The sequence below is a fragment of the Entelurus aequoreus genome, linkage group LG23 (genome assembly GCF_033978785.1).
Source record: "Entelurus aequoreus isolate RoL-2023_Sb linkage group LG23, RoL_Eaeq_v1.1, whole genome shotgun sequence".
NCBI classification, from domain to species: Eukaryota; Metazoa; Chordata; class Actinopteri; order Syngnathiformes; family Syngnathidae; genus Entelurus; species Entelurus aequoreus.
Window position 1 is genome coordinate 27,097,258 of NC_084753.1, and position 19,243 is coordinate 27,116,500.

Sequence of the window (19,243 nt, forward strand, 5' to 3'; positions counted from 1 at the left end):
GTGCAAATCCTATTATTCTGCCATCTGATGTAATACACCCAATGTCTGCGTCTTATATGCATTGAAGTTTAATGTTAATCCAAACAATGGCAGCAAATATACATGCACATAATCTGTGACATTTTATCTAGGGCTGGGCGATACGGTCGAAAAAGTATATCTCGATATATTTTTATTTAAACTCGATATTCTACATATATCTCGATATATTTTCCAGTGAAAATATTTATATAAAGATACACATTTTTGAGCGATATTCAGTGAAATTGAAGTGAATGACAACTGTACTGTAAACAGTCAGTGGCAGTTTTATTAACCCAGTTAGTCAAGATGTGTATTTACAGCACAGAAAAGAAACTGTTTAAGTAGCATTACATTACATAACATAAATAAAATGGAAAAACAAAGAAGGTATAAATAAAATAGAAACGTATTCTTTCTACATAAAATGAATAACATAGCTGTGCAAATAACACAAAATGTATCAAACTCAGATAAAAATAAATAAATTAGGAAGCAGGCACTTTTTAATTTTCAGTCGACGATGTAATGGACTGTCACAAAAGTACGGTTCTGTGGTCGTGCTAGACCACACGTCTGTGGTCAGCGCCAAGTAAGTGACTTGACTTAATTGTGCAAATATGATCTTGTTTGTTTCAAAATGATTCAATGTCAAAATATAAAGAGAAGAAATAATTAACAAAATGTCAGCTACTGTCTTGTTGTAAAACACCAATGAAAATTAAATGTAGTATTTAGACAGGCTATACTGTACCAAAAGTCATCACATGTCAACAATCATGTGTGTTCTTAAATGTGTATTCACGTCTTCCATGTCGAGAGCAGTTTTGATATGGGCTCACATGGTAAACATCTCAAAAGTTGGCCATTGTTTTATCCAGACGCATACATTTGTCCAAATGTGGCCAAGTAGATGCATTGTGGGTTTCCTACGTGTCGTTTACATTGCTAAAAGAAAAATCTAAGGAATGAGAATCCCTCTGCCATCTTCCATAATTTTATTTTTTTTATATATATATAAATCGCCCGCTTGAAAATTCCCTCTTCTCCTCTCTGACTCTCGTTGTCAATTGGGATGTCTGTTGTGATTTCCCTTCCTGGTTCCATGACCCGCCCTATTTTGCCTCTGATTGGCCTAATCTCAACCAATCGTGACTCATCATAGTATACAACCAACCAATCATGGATGTTCTTATACGTGCAAGCACGTCTTGGAAGGAGGAAGGGGAGGGGTTTAGTAGCCCGTGGAGGGGAGCGGGGGAGAACAAGGAACACAACAAATAAGCGGCGTTTGGTCAATTTAACGATAAATAAATTATATCGATATTACGATATTTTCTTAATTCATATCTTGTTTAACAATATATCGATATATCGTACAAACTCGATATATCACCCAGTCCTACTGTTGTCTTAAATCATCATGGACAGGTTAGCACAGTGCTTCTCAATTACTTTCTGTTATCCCCTCGCCCCGAGAAAAAGAAAACATTCCTCACCCCACTCTCCGCCGTGACTATAAATAGTATCATTTGTCTATAAAATTGTCATAATTTCATCCACCTTTGCATAACATTGTATCGTTATTAACGTTAAATAAAACAAAAAAACAAATAGCTCAATTTACAACAAAAAATAACTTTAACATTGTTTTTTGTCTGTAATAGAACAGATTTAAAGTGCATCAAATTGCCTGAAACAAAAAAAAATACAGTTGTTATTCAAACCTCAAACATTTATTGACCGACTTCCATGATTTCATACTGAAAAATAATATTTAATGAACTCAATAAATAATATCCATCCATCTTCTTCCGCTTATTTGAAGTCGGGTCGCCGGGGCAGCAGCCTAAGCAGAGAAACCCAGACTTCCCTCTCCCTGGCTACCTCGTCCAGCTCCTCCCAGGGTATCCCTAGGCCAGGGGTCGGCAACCCGCGGCTCCGGAGCCGCATGCGGCTCTTTGACCACTCTGATGCGGCTCAGCTGCATACTTGCCGACCCTCACGATTTTCCCAGGAGACTTACGGATCTCAGTGCCTCTTTTAGAAATCTCCCGTGTTAAATATTCTCCAGTTATCACCTTAACAACTTAATCAAGGGCGTGCCAATATAGCATTGCATTTTCTGACCCTCTATAGCCTATACAAACACCGTGCCAGCCCGTCCACATGGTGTATGTAGCTTTTACTTGCACACGTAAGAGACAGCAAGGCATACTTGGTCAACAGCCACACAGCTTACACTGACAGTGACCGTATAAAACAACTTTAACACTGTTACGTTACAAATATGCGCCACACTGTGAACCCACACCAAAAAAGAATGACAAACACATTTCTGGAGAACATCCGCACTGTTAAACAACATAAATACAACAGAACGAATACCCAGAATCCCATGCAGCCCTAACTCTTCCAGTCTACATTGTACACCCTCCCCCCCCCCCCACACCCCGCTACCACCACCACCCCCCCACACATCAACCCCCCTCCCCACCCCCCTTCGTGCGTCGGTTGAGGTGGGCGGGGTTTGGTGGTAGCGGGGGTGTACAATGTAGACCGGAAGAGTTAGGGCTGCATGGGATTCTGGGTATTCGATGTGTTGTGTTTATGTTGTGTTACGGTGCAGATGTTCTCCAGAAATGTGTTTGTCATTCTTTTTTGGTGTGGGTTCACAGTGTGGCGCATATTTGTAACGTAACAGTGTTAAAGTTGTGTTAAAGTTGTTTTATACGGCCACCGTCAGTGTAAGCTGTGTGACTGTTGACTAAGTATGCCTTGCTGTCACTTACGTGTGCAAGCAGAAGCTGCATTCAACATGTGGCCGATCAGGTACGCTGTTTGCAAAGACTGTAGAGGGCGCTAAAAACAATACCAACACGCCCTACATTTCGGGTGTCTCTCGGAAAGACTGTGAGAGTTGGCAAGTATGATGCTGTCAAGCGCCGTTAAAGTAAAACTCGCGGGCCGTACTAACATTAAATTGTCTTAATAAGGTGCGGGCCGGAGCGTGTGTCTGAGACCCTTGGTTTAAACATAGCCCAAAAGTTAAAAAAAAGCTTTGTATGCAGTGTTATTTCATTTTAAATTTCAAAAGAGTTTTGTGGCTCCCATTATTATCTTTAATTTGTGAAACTCGTCAAAATGGCTCTTTGAGTGGTAAAGGTTGCCGACCCCTGCCCTAGGCGTTCCCAAGCCAGCCGGGAGACATAGTCTCCCCACATGTTCTGGGTCTTCCCTGTGGTCTCCTACCGGTCGGGCGCGCCCTAAACACTTCTCCAAGGAGGCGTTCGGGTGGCATTCTGACCAGATGCCCAAACCAGCTCATATGGCTCCTCTCGATGTGGAGCAGCAGCAGCTTTACTCTGAGTTCCTTCTGAATGACAGAGCTTCTCACCCTATCTCTAAGGGAGAACCCCGCCACCCGACGGAGGAAACTCATTTCGGCCGCTTGTACCCGTGATCTTGTCCTTTCAGTCATAACTCAAAGCTCATGACCGTAGGTGAGGATAGGGACGTAGGTCGACCGGTAAATTGAGATCTCTGCCTTTTGGCTTGGCTTCCATAAATAATAATAAATTGAAATTGATGAGCAAAATGAACTCAGAAGTATATATATTAAAAACTTAAACCTGCAAGCAAAATGAATAAAACAATTTCTGCAGATAATTTTTTTAATCAAAATGAGGAAGTAATGTAATTTGGAATGAAATCATAAAAAGGCTAAATAAACATGACATATATTTTATTTGTTTTTGTTCATTATTAGTATTAACATTTCAGCTTTTTCTCATTCCATGATACCTTTAGCTCTAATTATCCATTTGGAGAAAAACACCCACGTTTTGCAGCTGGCTTGCGTGTCATCAATGGGATACTTCCGTTTGACCTCGTTCTCCAGGCCGGTGAGGAGTGTTGGCACTCGACAGAAAAGTGTCTCCAGACTCTTCTTCAGCACAATTGCTAGCCGTGAGTCTTGCGACTCCAAGGAGACAACCAGCTCCTGCACTAAAGCAGCATATTGGCGCAGACATCCACACCTGGCGCCGTCTAATAACAGCGTTGCACGCCGAGCTCGACTCCATGGAAGTCTGTGCAGTAAAACGAGGTGACCGGCTGCCCATACACAATGGCCTCTAGCTTGCGTGGAGGTGCTTCACGGGGCATCAAGATGTCAACGTTTGCTTTTTGCCACTGCAGGCTGTGAAAATGCTTAATTGGAATGCAGCTGTGCCTGCTTTTTAATTTTTTATACCGCCAACAATCACCTCATTGGATGGTGGCAGCCAAAATTGTCACTCTTATCAAAATTGCATTAACTAAAGGCTTAGTGGCCACATGCGTGGACAGTACCTTTTAGCTCCATCGCATCCATCCATTTTCTACCGCTTGTCCCTTTTCCAAAATTGTGTACACTACTGAATTGGGGTCTTATGGCCACTTATGTGGACACTTATACTGCCATCTGGTGGTGTCAGAAGAGTATAACATACAATGGAATTTGGAGGAAAAAAAGTGTAAAAATAAGAATTAGCATGTCACCAAATATGAAGTACACGTTTGTGTACTTATGGACTAAGTACATCATATCAGAAGATGATTCTTAGTTTTTATTGTAATTAGGGTCCAATAAGCCCAAATAGCAAAGAGAAATAAAAAAAGCATGTAAATAAACAGCTTGGGCCTTAAGAGGTTAATTATGCAGCTCTAAAATCACCACGGCTGTAATTCAGACTATAATGATGTCAGATCCTCTGTGAAACGTCAACACACACTCTTGGCAGGATATCAGCAGGGTAATAAAAATTAAAATGATATATAATAAATGTTTTGAACTTGAAGGGAAAATGCACTTTTTTGTAACTTTGCCTATCATTCACAATCCTTTAGTAAGACAAGAATGCATGTCTTTCTGCTTTTTATGCATTGTAACTAGTAAATAAATGCGATCAAAAATCGGCTTACAATGGAGCCTATGGGAGTGTCTCTATTTGGCGTATAAAGCACAACACCTCCATTAATGGTTTTATATACAAGCTGTAATGTAATGTAGTAACAGGCACATTCATAATAACATGTAATATTTATCTACTCTGATCATTTTAGGCGTACGGCGGCGCATTAATTTCAAAAGGGCATCACAACGTTAGCTTTTTCATTCGACAACATCACTGATTTACTACTAATCATGAGAGCCAACAAAACATCACTTACTGTACAATGTCTGTGTTTTTTTTTGCCATTCATACATCCTAAATTGGATGCCAAAGTTGACAAACTTGTTGGAGTATGTCCTAATCATTCTACTATCGAGGTGATTATTATTAGGCATTATTTATGATCAAGAATAAACTTCCCCGAGCTCCGAGGCAAGATAGCAGCTCACGAGTTGATGATGTCAACAAAGCCACACCAGCTAGTCAGCTCCCTCTCATCACAGCGCCATTATAAATATCCTACAAATTCCACAAAAAAGTGCAGTTCCCCTTCAAAGCCTCTAAATGTTTTAAATTCCTTCAAATTCTTGTAAAAAGTTTTAAATAGACCCTAAAAGGTGTTAAAAAATATATATATGATGTTTAAAACAAATGCATAAACTTCAGTCTGGCTTTTTTAAATGTTTTGATTTTAGAAGGTGCTATTCATAACTACAAAATTGACTAATTACATTTTCCAGTCTGCTCAGAGTTTATAGAGCACAACCATAGGGAGCTCTATGCACGGAGCGGTATTTTATAGGAGAGTTTAGCTAGCAGACATTATGAAAGCCCACAGCAAAGCAGAGTTTTTTGTGTTAGATGGGTAAGTGCAAGTACAATGATTTGTGGCTGTAGAACTTTTACCTCTGACGGGCCACCACAATTACATGAATGTATTGGAAACACCGCACTGCACGTTAGTGAAATATTGGTTTATTAATTTATCATGACCTGTTCAAAATCTCTTTAAAAAATCTAGAACTTTTGCTGCGTTGCTTGGGTAGTAGAAGCAAACAAATTGTGAATACTTTCTTCTTTTTGCATCCAGCCATCATTTACCACTGTGACTTGACCAAGGAGCCACTACAACCTCACATCTTCAGAGAGGTCATTGTCAAAGGCTTTGACCCTTCAGACTACCAGACCACCCAGGTAGTCTTAAAAAATGGTGGTCGTATGGGAGAAAACTACTGTAATTACTGTCTGCTGCTCCTGTCCAGTGTCATTTCCATCTTGTGATGATGTTCCCTCTCCAGGTCTTCTACGCTTCCAAGGACGGCACACAAATCCCCATGTTCATCGTTCACAAGAAGGGAATCAAAATGGACGGCTCCCACCCGGGCTTCCTGTACGGCTACGGCGGCTTTAACATCTCCATCACGCCCAGCTACAGCGTCTCCCGTCTCATCTTCGTGCGGCACCTAGGCGGAGTCCTGGCCGTCGCCAACATCCGGGGAGGTGGCGAGTATGGCGAGACCTGGCACAAAGGTAATGAGGAGAGAGCAGACTTGGGCAAATTAAAGCCCGGGGGCCACATGCGGGCCCGTGAAGCTTTTCAATGTGAACATTACCAAATCATTTTTTTAGATCTTTAAGATCGAAAATGTAGCTGCCATTATGATGTGCAGTGATGTTTTCAAATGACCGTAAGTCTTGAACCATACAAAGTATTTCAATTAGAGATGTCCGATAATGGCTTTTTTGCCGATATTCCGATATTGTCCAACTCTTAATTACCGATTCCGATATCAACCGATACCGATATATACAGTCGTGGAATTAACACATTATTATGCCTAATTTTGTTGTGATGCCTCGCTTGATGCATTAAACAATGTAACAAGGTTTTCCAAAATAAATCAACTCAAGTTATGTAAAAAAATGCCAACATGGCACTGCCATATTTATTATTGAAGTCACAAAGTGCATAATTTTTTTTAACATGCCTCAAAACAGCAGCTTGGAATTTGGGACATAAGGAGGTTGAGGTAGGCGGGGTTGAGGTGGGGGGGCGGGGGGGGTAGCAGGGGGTGTATATTGCCGCGTCCCGGAAGAGTTAGTGCTGCAAGGGGTTCTGGGTATTTGTTCTGTTGTGTTTATGTTGTGTTATGGTGCGGATGTTCTCCCACAATGTGTTTGTCATTCTTGTTTGGTGTGGGTTCACAGTGTGGCGCATATTTGTGACAGTGTTAAAGTTGTTTATACGTCCACCCTCAGTGTGACCTGTATGGCTGTTGACCAAGTATGCTATGCATTCACTTGTGTGTGTGAAAAGCCGTAGATATTATGTGATTGGGCCGGCACGCAAAGGCAGTGCCTTTAAGGTTTATTGGCGCTCTGTACTTCTCCCTACGTCCGTGTACACAGCGGCGTTTTAAGTCATACATTTTATTTTTTGAAACCGATAATTTCCGATATCACATTTTAAAGGCCTACTGAAATGATTTTTTTTTATTCAAAGGGGGATAGCAGATCCATTCTATGTGTCATACTTGATCATTTTGCGATATTGCCATATTTTTGCTGAAAGGATTTAGTATAGAACAACGTCGATAAAGTTCGCTACTTTTGGTCTCTGATAAAAAAAAACCTTGCCCCTACCGGAAGTAGCGTGACGTTGTCAGTTGTTCACTTCCTCATATTTTCCTATTGTTTTCAACACAGCTAGAGCTATTCGGACCGTGAAAGTGACGATTACCCCATTAATTTGAGTGAGGATGAAAGATTCGTGGACGAGGAACGTTAGAGTGACGGACTAGAATGCAGAGAAATACATTTTTTTTCCCGCTCTGACCGTAACTTAGCTACAAGATGGCTCATTGGATTCCACACTCTCTCCTTTTTCTATTGTGGATCACGGATTTGTATTTTAAACCACCTCGGATACTATATCCTCTTGAAAATGAGAGTCGAGAACGCGAAATGGACATTACAGTGCCTTTTATCTCCACGACAATACATCGACGAAGCTCTTTAGCATCTTTAGCATGAGCTAACGTGATAGCATCTGTCTCAAATGCAGATAGAAACAAAATAAATAAATCCCTGACAGGAAGGATAGACAGAATATCGACAATACTATTAAACCATGTACATGTAACTACACGGTTAATAGATCTCAGCCTGGCAAAGCTTAACAATGCTGTTGCTAACGACGCTAAGGCTAACTTAGCAACCGGAGCTCACAGAGGTATGATAAAAACATTAGCGCTCCACCTACGCCAGCCAGCCCTCATCTGCTTTGCTCAGCAACACCCGTGCTCACCTGCGTTCCAGCGATTGACGGCGCGACGAAGGACTTCACCAGATCATCCGTGCGGTGGGTCTGCTAGCATCGGCTAGGCGTCTGCTAGCATCGGCTAGGCGTCTGCTAGCATCGGCTAGGCGTCTGCTAGCATCGGCTAGGCGTCTGCTATCCGAGTAAGTGGTCCTTGTGTTGCTACAGCCACCTACAACGTTCTTCTTTGCAGCCTCCATTGTTCATTAAACAAATTGCAAAAGATTCACCAACACAGATGTCCAGAATACTGTGGAATTATGAAATGAAAACAAAGCTTTTTTGTATTGTATTCAATGGAGAAGGCATACCTCTGTTCCTCGGGCTACGTCACGCGCATACGTCATCCTTCGAAGGCTTTTTCAACCGGAAGTGTGGCGGGAAATTTAAAATTGCACTTTTATAAGTTAACCCGGCCATATTGGCATGTGTTGCAATGTTAAGATTTCATCATTGATATATAAACTATCAGACTGCGTGGTCGGTAGTAGTGGGTTTCAGTAGGCCTTTAAAGCATTTATCGGCCGATAATTTCAGCAGTCTGATATTATCGGACATCTCTAATTTCAATGGTTGGAATCTGCGCTTTTGCATGATATGCTAGTTACTATGGTAATCTAATTAGTTACTATGGTAATCGAATTAGTTACTATGGTAATCTAAGTCACAGCAGTTCAGGCGAGGCACCAAGCAGTGTGGGTGGGGAGCATTTCCACAGCCTGAAATGCGAGTGTCAAGGACAGACGCGGAAGGAGATTTTTACAACAAAGTTCCAAAGCTTAGTGATATATCAGATGTATCAGATTGTAGGTGGGGTTGGTTTTTTTTACCCTTTGCATCCATATTTTGCTGTGTTTGTTGCATTTTTGTTGCGTTTTGCTTGATTGTAAAATATGTCAATCAAGAAGGGGTGTGACGTTCATATGATGTAAAAAAAATTTAAATTCCATTCCGTTTAATAAGGTGGTCTGTCATAACCTTTTTAGCTTTCAATCAGACATTATTGTGAGGTTTTGTATTAGTGTTCCTAAAAATCTATTTTTCTCCAAATTTGGCCCCCCGAGGCAAAGTAATTTCCCAGGCCTCGGGTAGAGGGACACTATGCATCGTGCGTTAAATAATCTTGCATGTTTTAGTGCCGCATGATTTTTTTTGTTTATGTATGTGTGTACCCATACATTATATTTCTCTCTTTAGCTGGTATGTTGGCAAACAAGCAGAACTGCTTCACAGACTTCCAGTGTGCAGCAGAGTATCTCATCAAGGAGGGATACACCTCCTCGTCCAAACTCACCATCAATGGAGGCTCAAACGGCGGCCTTCTCGTAGGTGCGTCAATAAGAGGTTGTAACAAAACTACCTTCTTCTTCTTCCCCTGCCATCGTTGACGTATGCTCTTCCCTCCCCAGCGGCGTGTGTAAACCAACGACCCGAGTTGTTCGGCTGTGCTGTCGCCCAAGTCGGTGTCATGGACATGCTCAAATTCCACAAGTTCACCATCGGCCATGCCTGGACTACTGACTTTGGCTGCTCGGACGACAAAGAGCAGTTTGAGTGGCTGATCAAGTAAGTGAAACACATGGTCGCCAAATGGACAAAGCCAACCTATTATTAGGTAGCTACGTTCAGTAATTAAAAGGGTTGCAACTAGAGATGTCCGATAATGGCTTTTTTGCCGATATTCCGATATTGTCCAACTCTTAATTACCGATTCCGATATCAACCGATACCGATATATACGGTCATGGAATTAACACATTATTATACCTAATTTTGTTGTGATGCCCCGTTGGATGCATTTGACAATGTAACAAGGTTTTCCAAAATAAGAGAACAACTTCAACTCAAGTTATGGAAAAAAGTGCCAACATGGCACTGCCATATTTATTATTGAAGTCACAAAGTGCATTAATTGATTTAAACATGCCTCAAAACAGCAGCTTGGAATTTGGGACATGCTCTCCCTGAGATAATCCTGATTACCACTACAACTACTCCCTACGTCTGTGTACCGCTCCGTACAGCGGCGTCTTAAAAAGTCATTAATTTTACTTTTTGAAACCGATACCGATAATTTCCGATATTACATTTGAAAGCATTTATCGGCCTGCCGATATTATCGGACATCTCTAGTTGCAACAGTACTGTACTCAGTTTTTGGACCCTGGTTTCGGTTCGTGTTTGGTAAATATTTTGTGTTTAGGGAAAACAACTTTCTGTTTGATCCAAATTGTCTCTATATTTTGCTGATCAGCCAAAACTGTATTTTGCAGTTAAAAGTATCACTGGTGTACTGAATTTTATAAGACGTTTCTTAAAGGAACACTGCACTTGTTTTATTTATTTTGCCTATCGTTTTTTTTGGTTTACTTGGGGTAAGCGTGCTATTTATGTCAAAATAGCTTGTCTCCAAATTCCACATTTGCAGCTTCAAGTCGCTTTCACCTCACTCTGTCTGCTTCCATGTGCTCCAATGTTTCACCCTCGTCTTCGTGCTTGCTTCTAGAAGCAGCAGTTCATCCTCCGTTGATTCAGGTTCAAAAAGATAAGGTTCTGAATTCTCATTTGTCCAAAAATAGTCGTCTGTGTTGTTTGTTACCAAGTCTATCATGATCACATATGATTCGGAAGTAGGAACACACATGCGCTGCTGTGGAAACAGAAATCAATGTGCGAAAGACGTCAATTAAATTGTTCAAAATACAGTAAATATAGAACGTTTTACATATTATTATGAACGTGTCTGTAACTACATTATATATATGTGTGTGTGTGTGTGTGTGTGTGTGTGTGTGTGTGTGTGTGTGTGTGTGTGTGTGTGTGTGTGTGTGTGTGTGTGTGTGTGTGTGTGTGTGTGTGTGTGTGTGTGTGTGTGTGTGTGTGTGTGTGTGTGTGTGTGTGTGTGTGTGTGTATATATATATATACTTAGTGTGTATACCAGGGGTCACCAACGTGGTGCCCGCGGGCACCAGGTAGCCCGTAAGGACCAGATGAGTAGCCCGCTGGCCTGTTCTAAAAATAGCTCAAATAGCAGCACTTACCAGTGAGCTGCCTCTATTTTTTTAATTTGATTTATTTACTAGCAAGCTGGTCTCGCTTTGCCCGACATTTTTAATTCTAAGAGAGACAAAACTCAAATAGAATTTGAAAATCCAAGAAAATATTTTAAAGACTTGGTCTTCACTTGTTTAAATAAATTCATTAATTTTTTTACTTTGCTTCTTATAACTTTCAGAAAGACAATTTTAGAGAAAAAATACAACCTTAAAAATGATTTTAGGATTTTTAATGACATATACCTTTTTACATTTTAAATTCCTTCCTCTTCTTTCTTGACAATTTAAATCAATGTTCAAGTAAATTTATTTGTTTATTGTAAAGAATAATAAATACATTTTAATTTAATTCTTAATTTTAGCTTCTGTTTTTTCGACGAAGAATATTTGTGAAATATTTCTTCAAACTTATTCTGGCAAATCTAGAAAATCTGTAGAATCAAATGTAAATCTTATTTCAAAGTCTTTCGAATTTCTTTTAAAATTGTTGTTCTGGAAAATCTAGAAGAAATAATGATTTGTCTTTGTTAGAAATATAGCTTGGTCCAATTTGTTATATATTCTAACAAAGTGTAGATTGGATTTTAACCTATTTAAAACATGTCATCAAAATTCTAAAATTAATCTTAATCAGGAAAAATTACTAATGATGTTTCATAAATTATTTTTTTTATTTTTTCAAAAAGATTCGAATTAACTAGTTTTTCTCTTCTTTTTTTCGGTTTAATTTTGAATTTTAAAGAGTCGAAATTGAAGATAAACTATGTTTCAAAATGTAATTGTCTTTTTTTTCGTGTTTTCTCCTCTTTTAAACCGTTCAATTAAGTGTAAATATCATTAATTATTAATAATAACATAGAGTTAAAGGTAAATTGAGCAAATTGGCTATTTTTGGCAATTTATTTAAGTGTGTATCAAACTGGTAGCCCTTCGCATTAATCAGTACCCAAGAAGTAGCTTTTGGTTTCAAAAAGGTTGGTGACCCCTGGTGTATACAAATCGTTGATGGAGGGTTTTGCAGTTGTCTCATAGGGCTTTGAAGGCTACAACTGTGACTCCCATTAGCTGCATCTTCAAAGCATTTTTTATCATTTTTAAAATCCCAATAATAAAAAACAAAAGATGTGTGTTCTTGTCTCTCATAATGATTGTGCACGATAGGTAAAATTCCCGAAAAAGTACACGTCCCCTTTAAGTTAACAGTAACTAAACACAACACTTTTAAATGCTAAATTGCCTCTTATTCCTTTACTATTCGTACACACAAGTGCAAGACGCACCATCACACCTTACTGGTAAGCAGTGACCCATTTTTGCGGACATTTATTAACTCATATAGCTTACGGTATATTTTATGAAAATACATTGTAAAGTGCAGTTAGAATTTGAGAAAGTGCCAAAAAAAAACGGTGTGCTAGCATGTAGTATTAGAGTAGTTATTAGTAGCCAGCGAAAGGGAATATTTTTGACTTGATGATGTCACAACAGCGAGGGGGCGTTGCTACAGGATAGAGTTGCCAAATGGGAAACGTTTTCGGAGTTCTTTGCATGCATGTTATAGAATTTTACATGACATTTTCAATGATAATACTAGTAAATGAAATGAAAACTTAAAAATTCTGTGGAACATACATGGAACATGTATGTGTCCAAAAATGATGAGAATAAATCTGAAAGTAAAATAAAGTGTAAAAATGCAGCCAGTTGCAGGACATGTCGTCTTGAATTTCAATGTTTGTTCTCAGTTTGTGTGGCAGCACTTAGTGCTGATAGAAATGTTCCTCTTTTTTTCTTCAAATAGTGCTCACATCCCCGAAAGACAAATTTTGGCATCAGAATAAGACGATAAAAGACTGAGATAAAACGGGCGCACAACAGTGCTTGGACGTTACGCCGCAGCTGTAGGCTTTTCGCAACAAGCACACACAACGCACATGACACACACACACACAAATGAATTACAAAAGCAAAAAACTGCTTTCTATAACAGTAGATTGTCCCGTGCAGAGCGGACCGAACGGTGCGGTGTTTTACTGTGTACCGTTGCATCCCTAGTAAGTAAATTACCGTATTTTTCGGAAATATAAATCGCTCCGGAGTATAAATCGCACCGACCGAAAATGCACAACAAAGAAGGAAAAAAACATATAAGTCGCACTAGAGTATAAGTCGCATTTTTGGGGGAAATTTATTTGATAGGATCCGGCACCAAGAATAGACATTTGAAATGCAATTTAAAATAAATAAAGAATAGTGAACAACAGGTTGAATAAGTGTACGTTATATGACGCATAAATAACCAACTGAGAACGTGCCTGGTATGTTAACGTAACATATTATGGTAAGAGTCACTCAATTAACATATAGAACATGCTATACGTTTACCAAACAATCTGTCACTCCTAATTGCTAAATCCCATGAAATCTTCTTCCTCGTTGTCGCTTCTAAACAACTCTGCCAACTCCAAAGGTAGAAAATGCGCAATCGGTACGTCGCTTACGTCAGACTCCCGCCCCCGCCAAATTTTTATAGGTTGACGTGTGTGTGTGTGACGATTGCTGATATACGCCTAGTCTCTTACGGGAATGAGATAAATAATATTATTTGATATTTTACGGTAATGTGTTAATATTTTCACACATAAATTGCCCCAGAGTATAAATCGCACCTAACTATGAAAAAATCTGCGATTTATAATCCAAAAAATACGGTAGTAAATTGTCAGTTATTTAAGCAGTTGCTTATGGGGGGTATAGCTCGGTTGGTAGAGCGGCCGTGCCAGCAACTTGAGGGTTGCAGGTTCGATCCCTGCTTCCGCCATCCTAGTCACTGCCGTTGTGTCCTTGGGCAAGACACTTTACCCACCTGCTCCCAGTGCCACCCACACTGGTTTAAATGTAACTTAGATATTGGGTTTCACTATATAAAGCACTTTGAGTCACTAGAGAAAAGCGCTATATAAATATAATTCACTTCACTTCACTTATGAACATGGGCAGATTTCCTTTATTGTCTTGGTTGGAAGTTTCAGCAATTTAGCATTTAAAAGTGTTGTGTTTAGTTACTGTTAACTTAAAGGGGACGTGTACTTTTTCTGTTATTTTGCCTGTCGTTCACAATCATTATGTTTACTTTTTATATTTATTCGCACATAATAAACAGTACAAAAGATAACATTGTTCAAATACAAAGAGACAAGAAATGAGTAATAAGAAATAAGTGCAGGTGAGAAAAGAAACCCAAAAAGGGCTTATGCAAGGTTCTCACCTAAAGCAGTAAATGAACAAACAAAATTAAACATAGTACCGTATTTTTCGGACTATAAGGTGCACTTAAAACCCTTTCATTTTTTCAAAAATCGGCGGTGCGCCATTTAACCCGGTGCACCTAATGTACGGAATAATTCTGGTTGTGCTTACCGACCTTGAAGCAATTTTATTTGGTACATGGTGTAATGATAAGTGTGACCAGTAGACGGCAGTCACACACAAGAGATACGTGTTGACTGCACTATTACTGAACTATGACGTTAAATGGCCAAAAATACAAAAAAGGCAGTGGTTTTTTTTCTGCACAGCCATCTATTCACGTTCCATCAGTCTGTCGCACTTTAAAATGAAGTGTCTCTATGGGAGGTTAAGCAGTGAATTTGGGGAATATTTAAGATGGTGAGCTAATAAGGCCTCTGTAGCCGAGCATTCATTTGTTTACTAACTGCTAAAATATTGCATAAAATGTTTTTTCGTTGCTTTTGGTTAATTTTGATTCCATATAATCCCTGCAAACCTTTCAAAGTGTAAACTATATAACTACATATAACTGGAAATCTCATGTAAAAAATATACAACATAAAGTAGCAAGAAACACGTCAATAATGAATAAAGCAAAACATGTTCTCGACCAAAAATCACTTCATATTCTTTACTGCTCGCTAGTGTTACCATATCTGAGTTATTGTGTAGAAATATGGGGAAATAGCTACAAAAGTACACTTCATTCATTAACGGTGTTACAAAAAATATCAGATAGAATAATACATAATGTTGGATATAGAGAACATACAAACCCTTTATTTATTGAATCAAAGATACTGAAATTCCACGACATAGTGAATTTGCAAACAGCTAAAATTATACACAAAGCAAACTATAACCTGCTACCCAAGAATATACAACAATTCTTCTCAAAAAAAGAGGAGAAATATAATCTTAGAGAAAAATGTAATTTAAAACATTTGTATGCACGTACAACACTTAAGACCTTCAGTATATCTGTATGTGGAATCAAATTATGGAATGGATTAAGCAAAGCAATCAAACAATGTACTAATATGATCCACTTCAAGAAACTCTTCAAACTTAAAGTGTTTACAAATGACAAAGAAGAAGAACCATGATAAACATTCTGAATTAATTTCATTCATTCATTCATTCTCAAAATAATCTTACTCATCTCATCATATGAGATGTAACTTACTTCACCGAGTATTATTTATTTATTTTTATTGTGATTACTTATGCAGTATATTTTGAATAAATTATGTAAAAGAAAAGGGGTAGGATTAAATAAGCTCTGCTTCTTCCTACTCCTTTTCGAACATGTTGAAAAGAGAAACTGGAAATTGTGATGTATCATATCGTATGGTTGCATGTTCCAAATAAACTCAAACATAAAAAAAAGTCAATAATAACTTTACGTGCGTGGAGCCTTCGGTTGTATAGAATGAAAACACACCTAATCTCACATTGTTTCCCCCACACTTCTACACTTCTCGGCATATGTGCCCCCCCCCCTCCTTATCCCATCCCAGATACTCCCCACTTCACAACATCCAAGTCCCAGAAGACAAGGGGGTCCAGTACCCCGCCGTCCTCCTGTTGACGGGCGACCACGACGACCGGGTGGTGCCCCTCCACTCGCTCAAATACATCGCCACCCTGCAGCACATCGTGGGCCGCGACGCCAAGCAGGTCAACCCTCTGTTCATCCTGGTGGACACCAAGTCGGGCCACGGCGCCGGCAAGCCCACCAGCAAAGTCATCCAGGAGGTGGCCGACACTTACGCTTTTATCGCTCGCTGTCTCAAAATCTCCTGGGTTTAAATAAGCCGCACCTGTCGTGTGTGTTGCTGTCTCGTCCCTCTCCCTTTACCTCCAAGGTTCCCTCGCAAAGAACTTGACAAGTTAATGGACAACACTTCCACATCTTTCTCCTAATGTCATCACTTTGAGGCAAACTTACTGAAATCAGCCAATCAGCTGCTGTCATGAGTGTGTATTTACTTCCTGTATTATTTATTGTTTACACATTCATCAGGACACTATTGTGTGCAAAGCAAGGCTGCTACTGCACGTTAGCAGTGTCTCTACAACTAGTTTGTGACTATGTGTGTGTCATTCCCCGTACATGCAGAAAGATTTCTACCTCTTGACATATGCTGATTGTTCCACCTTTAGAAAGGGAACACAACAATGCCACAACCACAATAAACAACCTTTTTTAAGCAGTGACATCCATTGACTGGTTCTTCTTCACGTTCAAAGTGCATGGAAACACTGTGTAGCAATGCTGAAAACCTAATTACAATAAAGACACTAAAACTTTGATAAACTGTACTATCAAAAACTATACAACCATGGTTTTTACTTAGTGAAGCTTCCCCAGAATTAAAGTGTTGGGTTACGTTCTACAAAACCCAAAACCAGTGAAGTTGGCATGTTGTGTACTTCGTAAATAAAAACATTATACAACGATTTGCAAATAATTTCCACTTATATTTAATTGAATAGACTGCAAAGGCAAGATATTTAATATTTGAACTGGAAAACTTTATTATTTTTGCAAATATTAGCTCATTTGGAATTCGATGCCTGCAACCTGAGGAAAAGAACCATCCGGATTGTTCTAGGCACCAAGTTCAAAAGCCAGCATCTGTGATGGTATGGGGGTGTATAAGTGCCCAAGGCATGGGTAACTTACACATCTGTGAAGGCACCATTAATGCTGAAAGGTACATACAGGTTTTGGAGCAACATATGTTGCCATCCAAGCAACGTTATCATGGACGCCCCTGCTTATTTCAGCAAGACAATGCCAAGCCACGTGTTACAACAGTGTGGTTTCGTAGTAAAAGAGTGCGGGTACTAGACTGGCCTGCCTGTAGTCCAGACCTGTCTCCCATTGAAAATGTGTGGCGCATTATGAAGCCTAAAATACCACAACGGAGACCCCCGGACTGTTGAACAACTTAAGCTGTACATCAAGCAAGAATGGGAAGTAATTCCACCTGAAAAGCTTCAAAAAAGTCTCCTGAGTTCCCAAACGTTTACTGAGTGTTGTTAAAAGGAAAGGCCATGTAACACAGTGGTAAAAATGTCATTGTGCCAACTTGTTTGCAATGTGTTGCTGCCATTAAATTCTAAGTTAATGATTATTTGCAAAAAAAAATTATGTTTCTCAGTTCGAACATTAAATATCTTGTCTTTGCAGTCTATTCAATTGAATATAAGTTGAAAATAATTTGCAGATCATTGTAGTTTTTATTTACGAATTACACAACGTGCCAACTTCACTGGTTTTGGGTTTTGTACTATATATTTAAAAATATACAGTACATGCCTATTGCAGGTTTTTTTGATAATTTTCAAAGACAATGGAGCAACAATGGTTCATTAATTCCATGAACTGAATGTACAGTATGTCCTTTTTAGTTAAGATTACCCAAAACGTATATTCAATACCAAAAGCAACTCTGTTTTTCAGCTATGTATTCAATAAAGTTTCATCTTGCTGTAAAAATCTTGAAAATTATTTTGGTAAACACTAAGAAATGTTGGGTTAAAAAACAACCCAATTTTAACCCAACTGCTGGTTCAAAAATGGACGAGCCCCTTGTTTGAGTTATTTTAACTCAACATTTTGTGTTAATTTTTTCAACCCAAGTTTTGCGTTGAATTATTTATTCTCAAAGTTGAGTTATGCTAACTCAATGTTGGTTGATTCATAACCCAACAATTGGGTTGAATGTATTTAACACAAAAGCTGATAATAAAGTTCCCTTCAAGAAAAAAGTAACTTAAAAAAATAAATAAAATTGAAAAACAACCCAAAAATGGTTCATAATTTTGAAAACGCAGAAATTGACTTAAAATTATACACTTATAACTCAAAAAATGGTTTGCTCTTCATAAAAACAACTACAAAATATAACCCAACACTCGCAACTCATAAATTGGGTTATCAAAATAACCCAGCATTTTTAGTCTGTACACACTAAAAAATGTTGGGTTAAAAAATAACCCAATTTTAACCCAACTACTGGTTAAAAAAGGACGGGCCTCTTATTTGAGTTATCTTAACTCAAAATTTTGGGTTCATTTTTTCAACCCAACTTTTGCGTTGAATTATTTAACTTAATGTTGGTTGATTTATAACCCAACTATTGGGTTGAATTTATTTAACACAAAAGCTGAGTTATGCTCACTACAATGTTGGGTTATTCCCAACCCAACTATTGGGTTGTGCAATTTAGCGTTCCTTGACCCAATAGTTGGTTAAAAATTATACATTTTACTGGTTTGTCCTACTCCTTCCCAACTACTGATCAAAATGATTGTTATTCCATTAAAATATACTCAAAAGCAAGATATGAGTGAAACATTTTTTTTTACAAGAATTGCCGTGTATGGTCATAGTAGTCCTATACAGCATGCTCAAATATGTTCATGTACATAAGATGTGTGATTGTAAATAATGTTAATCATGTAAATAATGTTAATCAGATTAATCCATAATAAAATTCCCTTCAAGAAAAAAGTAACCTTTTAATTAAAAAAAAGCCTTTTACCCAAAATTGTGTTACTCATTGAAAGAAGGGGAACCGGAGGGTGTGTTCCAACTATTGTGGGA

The 19,243-nt window shown here is 38.7% G+C and overlaps 1 protein-coding gene across 1 annotated transcript in view; it reads left to right on the top strand.

The window, feature by feature from the left end:
- prep (prolyl endopeptidase) overlaps nt 1-16,845 on the top strand; it is a 30,144-nt gene extending 13,299 nt beyond the window's left edge. The window contains exons 10-14 of the mRNA XM_062033833.1: nt 6,049-6,152; nt 6,257-6,488; nt 9,475-9,606; nt 9,687-9,843; nt 16,146-16,845. Coding sequence (XP_061889817.1) covers nt 6,049-6,152; nt 6,257-6,488; nt 9,475-9,606; nt 9,687-9,843; nt 16,146-16,437 — 917 coding nt within the window. The 3' untranslated portion in view covers nt 16,438-16,845. The remainder of the gene's footprint in view (nt 1-6,048; nt 6,153-6,256; nt 6,489-9,474; nt 9,607-9,686; nt 9,844-16,145) is intronic.
- The last annotated feature ends 2,398 nt before the right edge of the window (nt 16,846-19,243 follow it).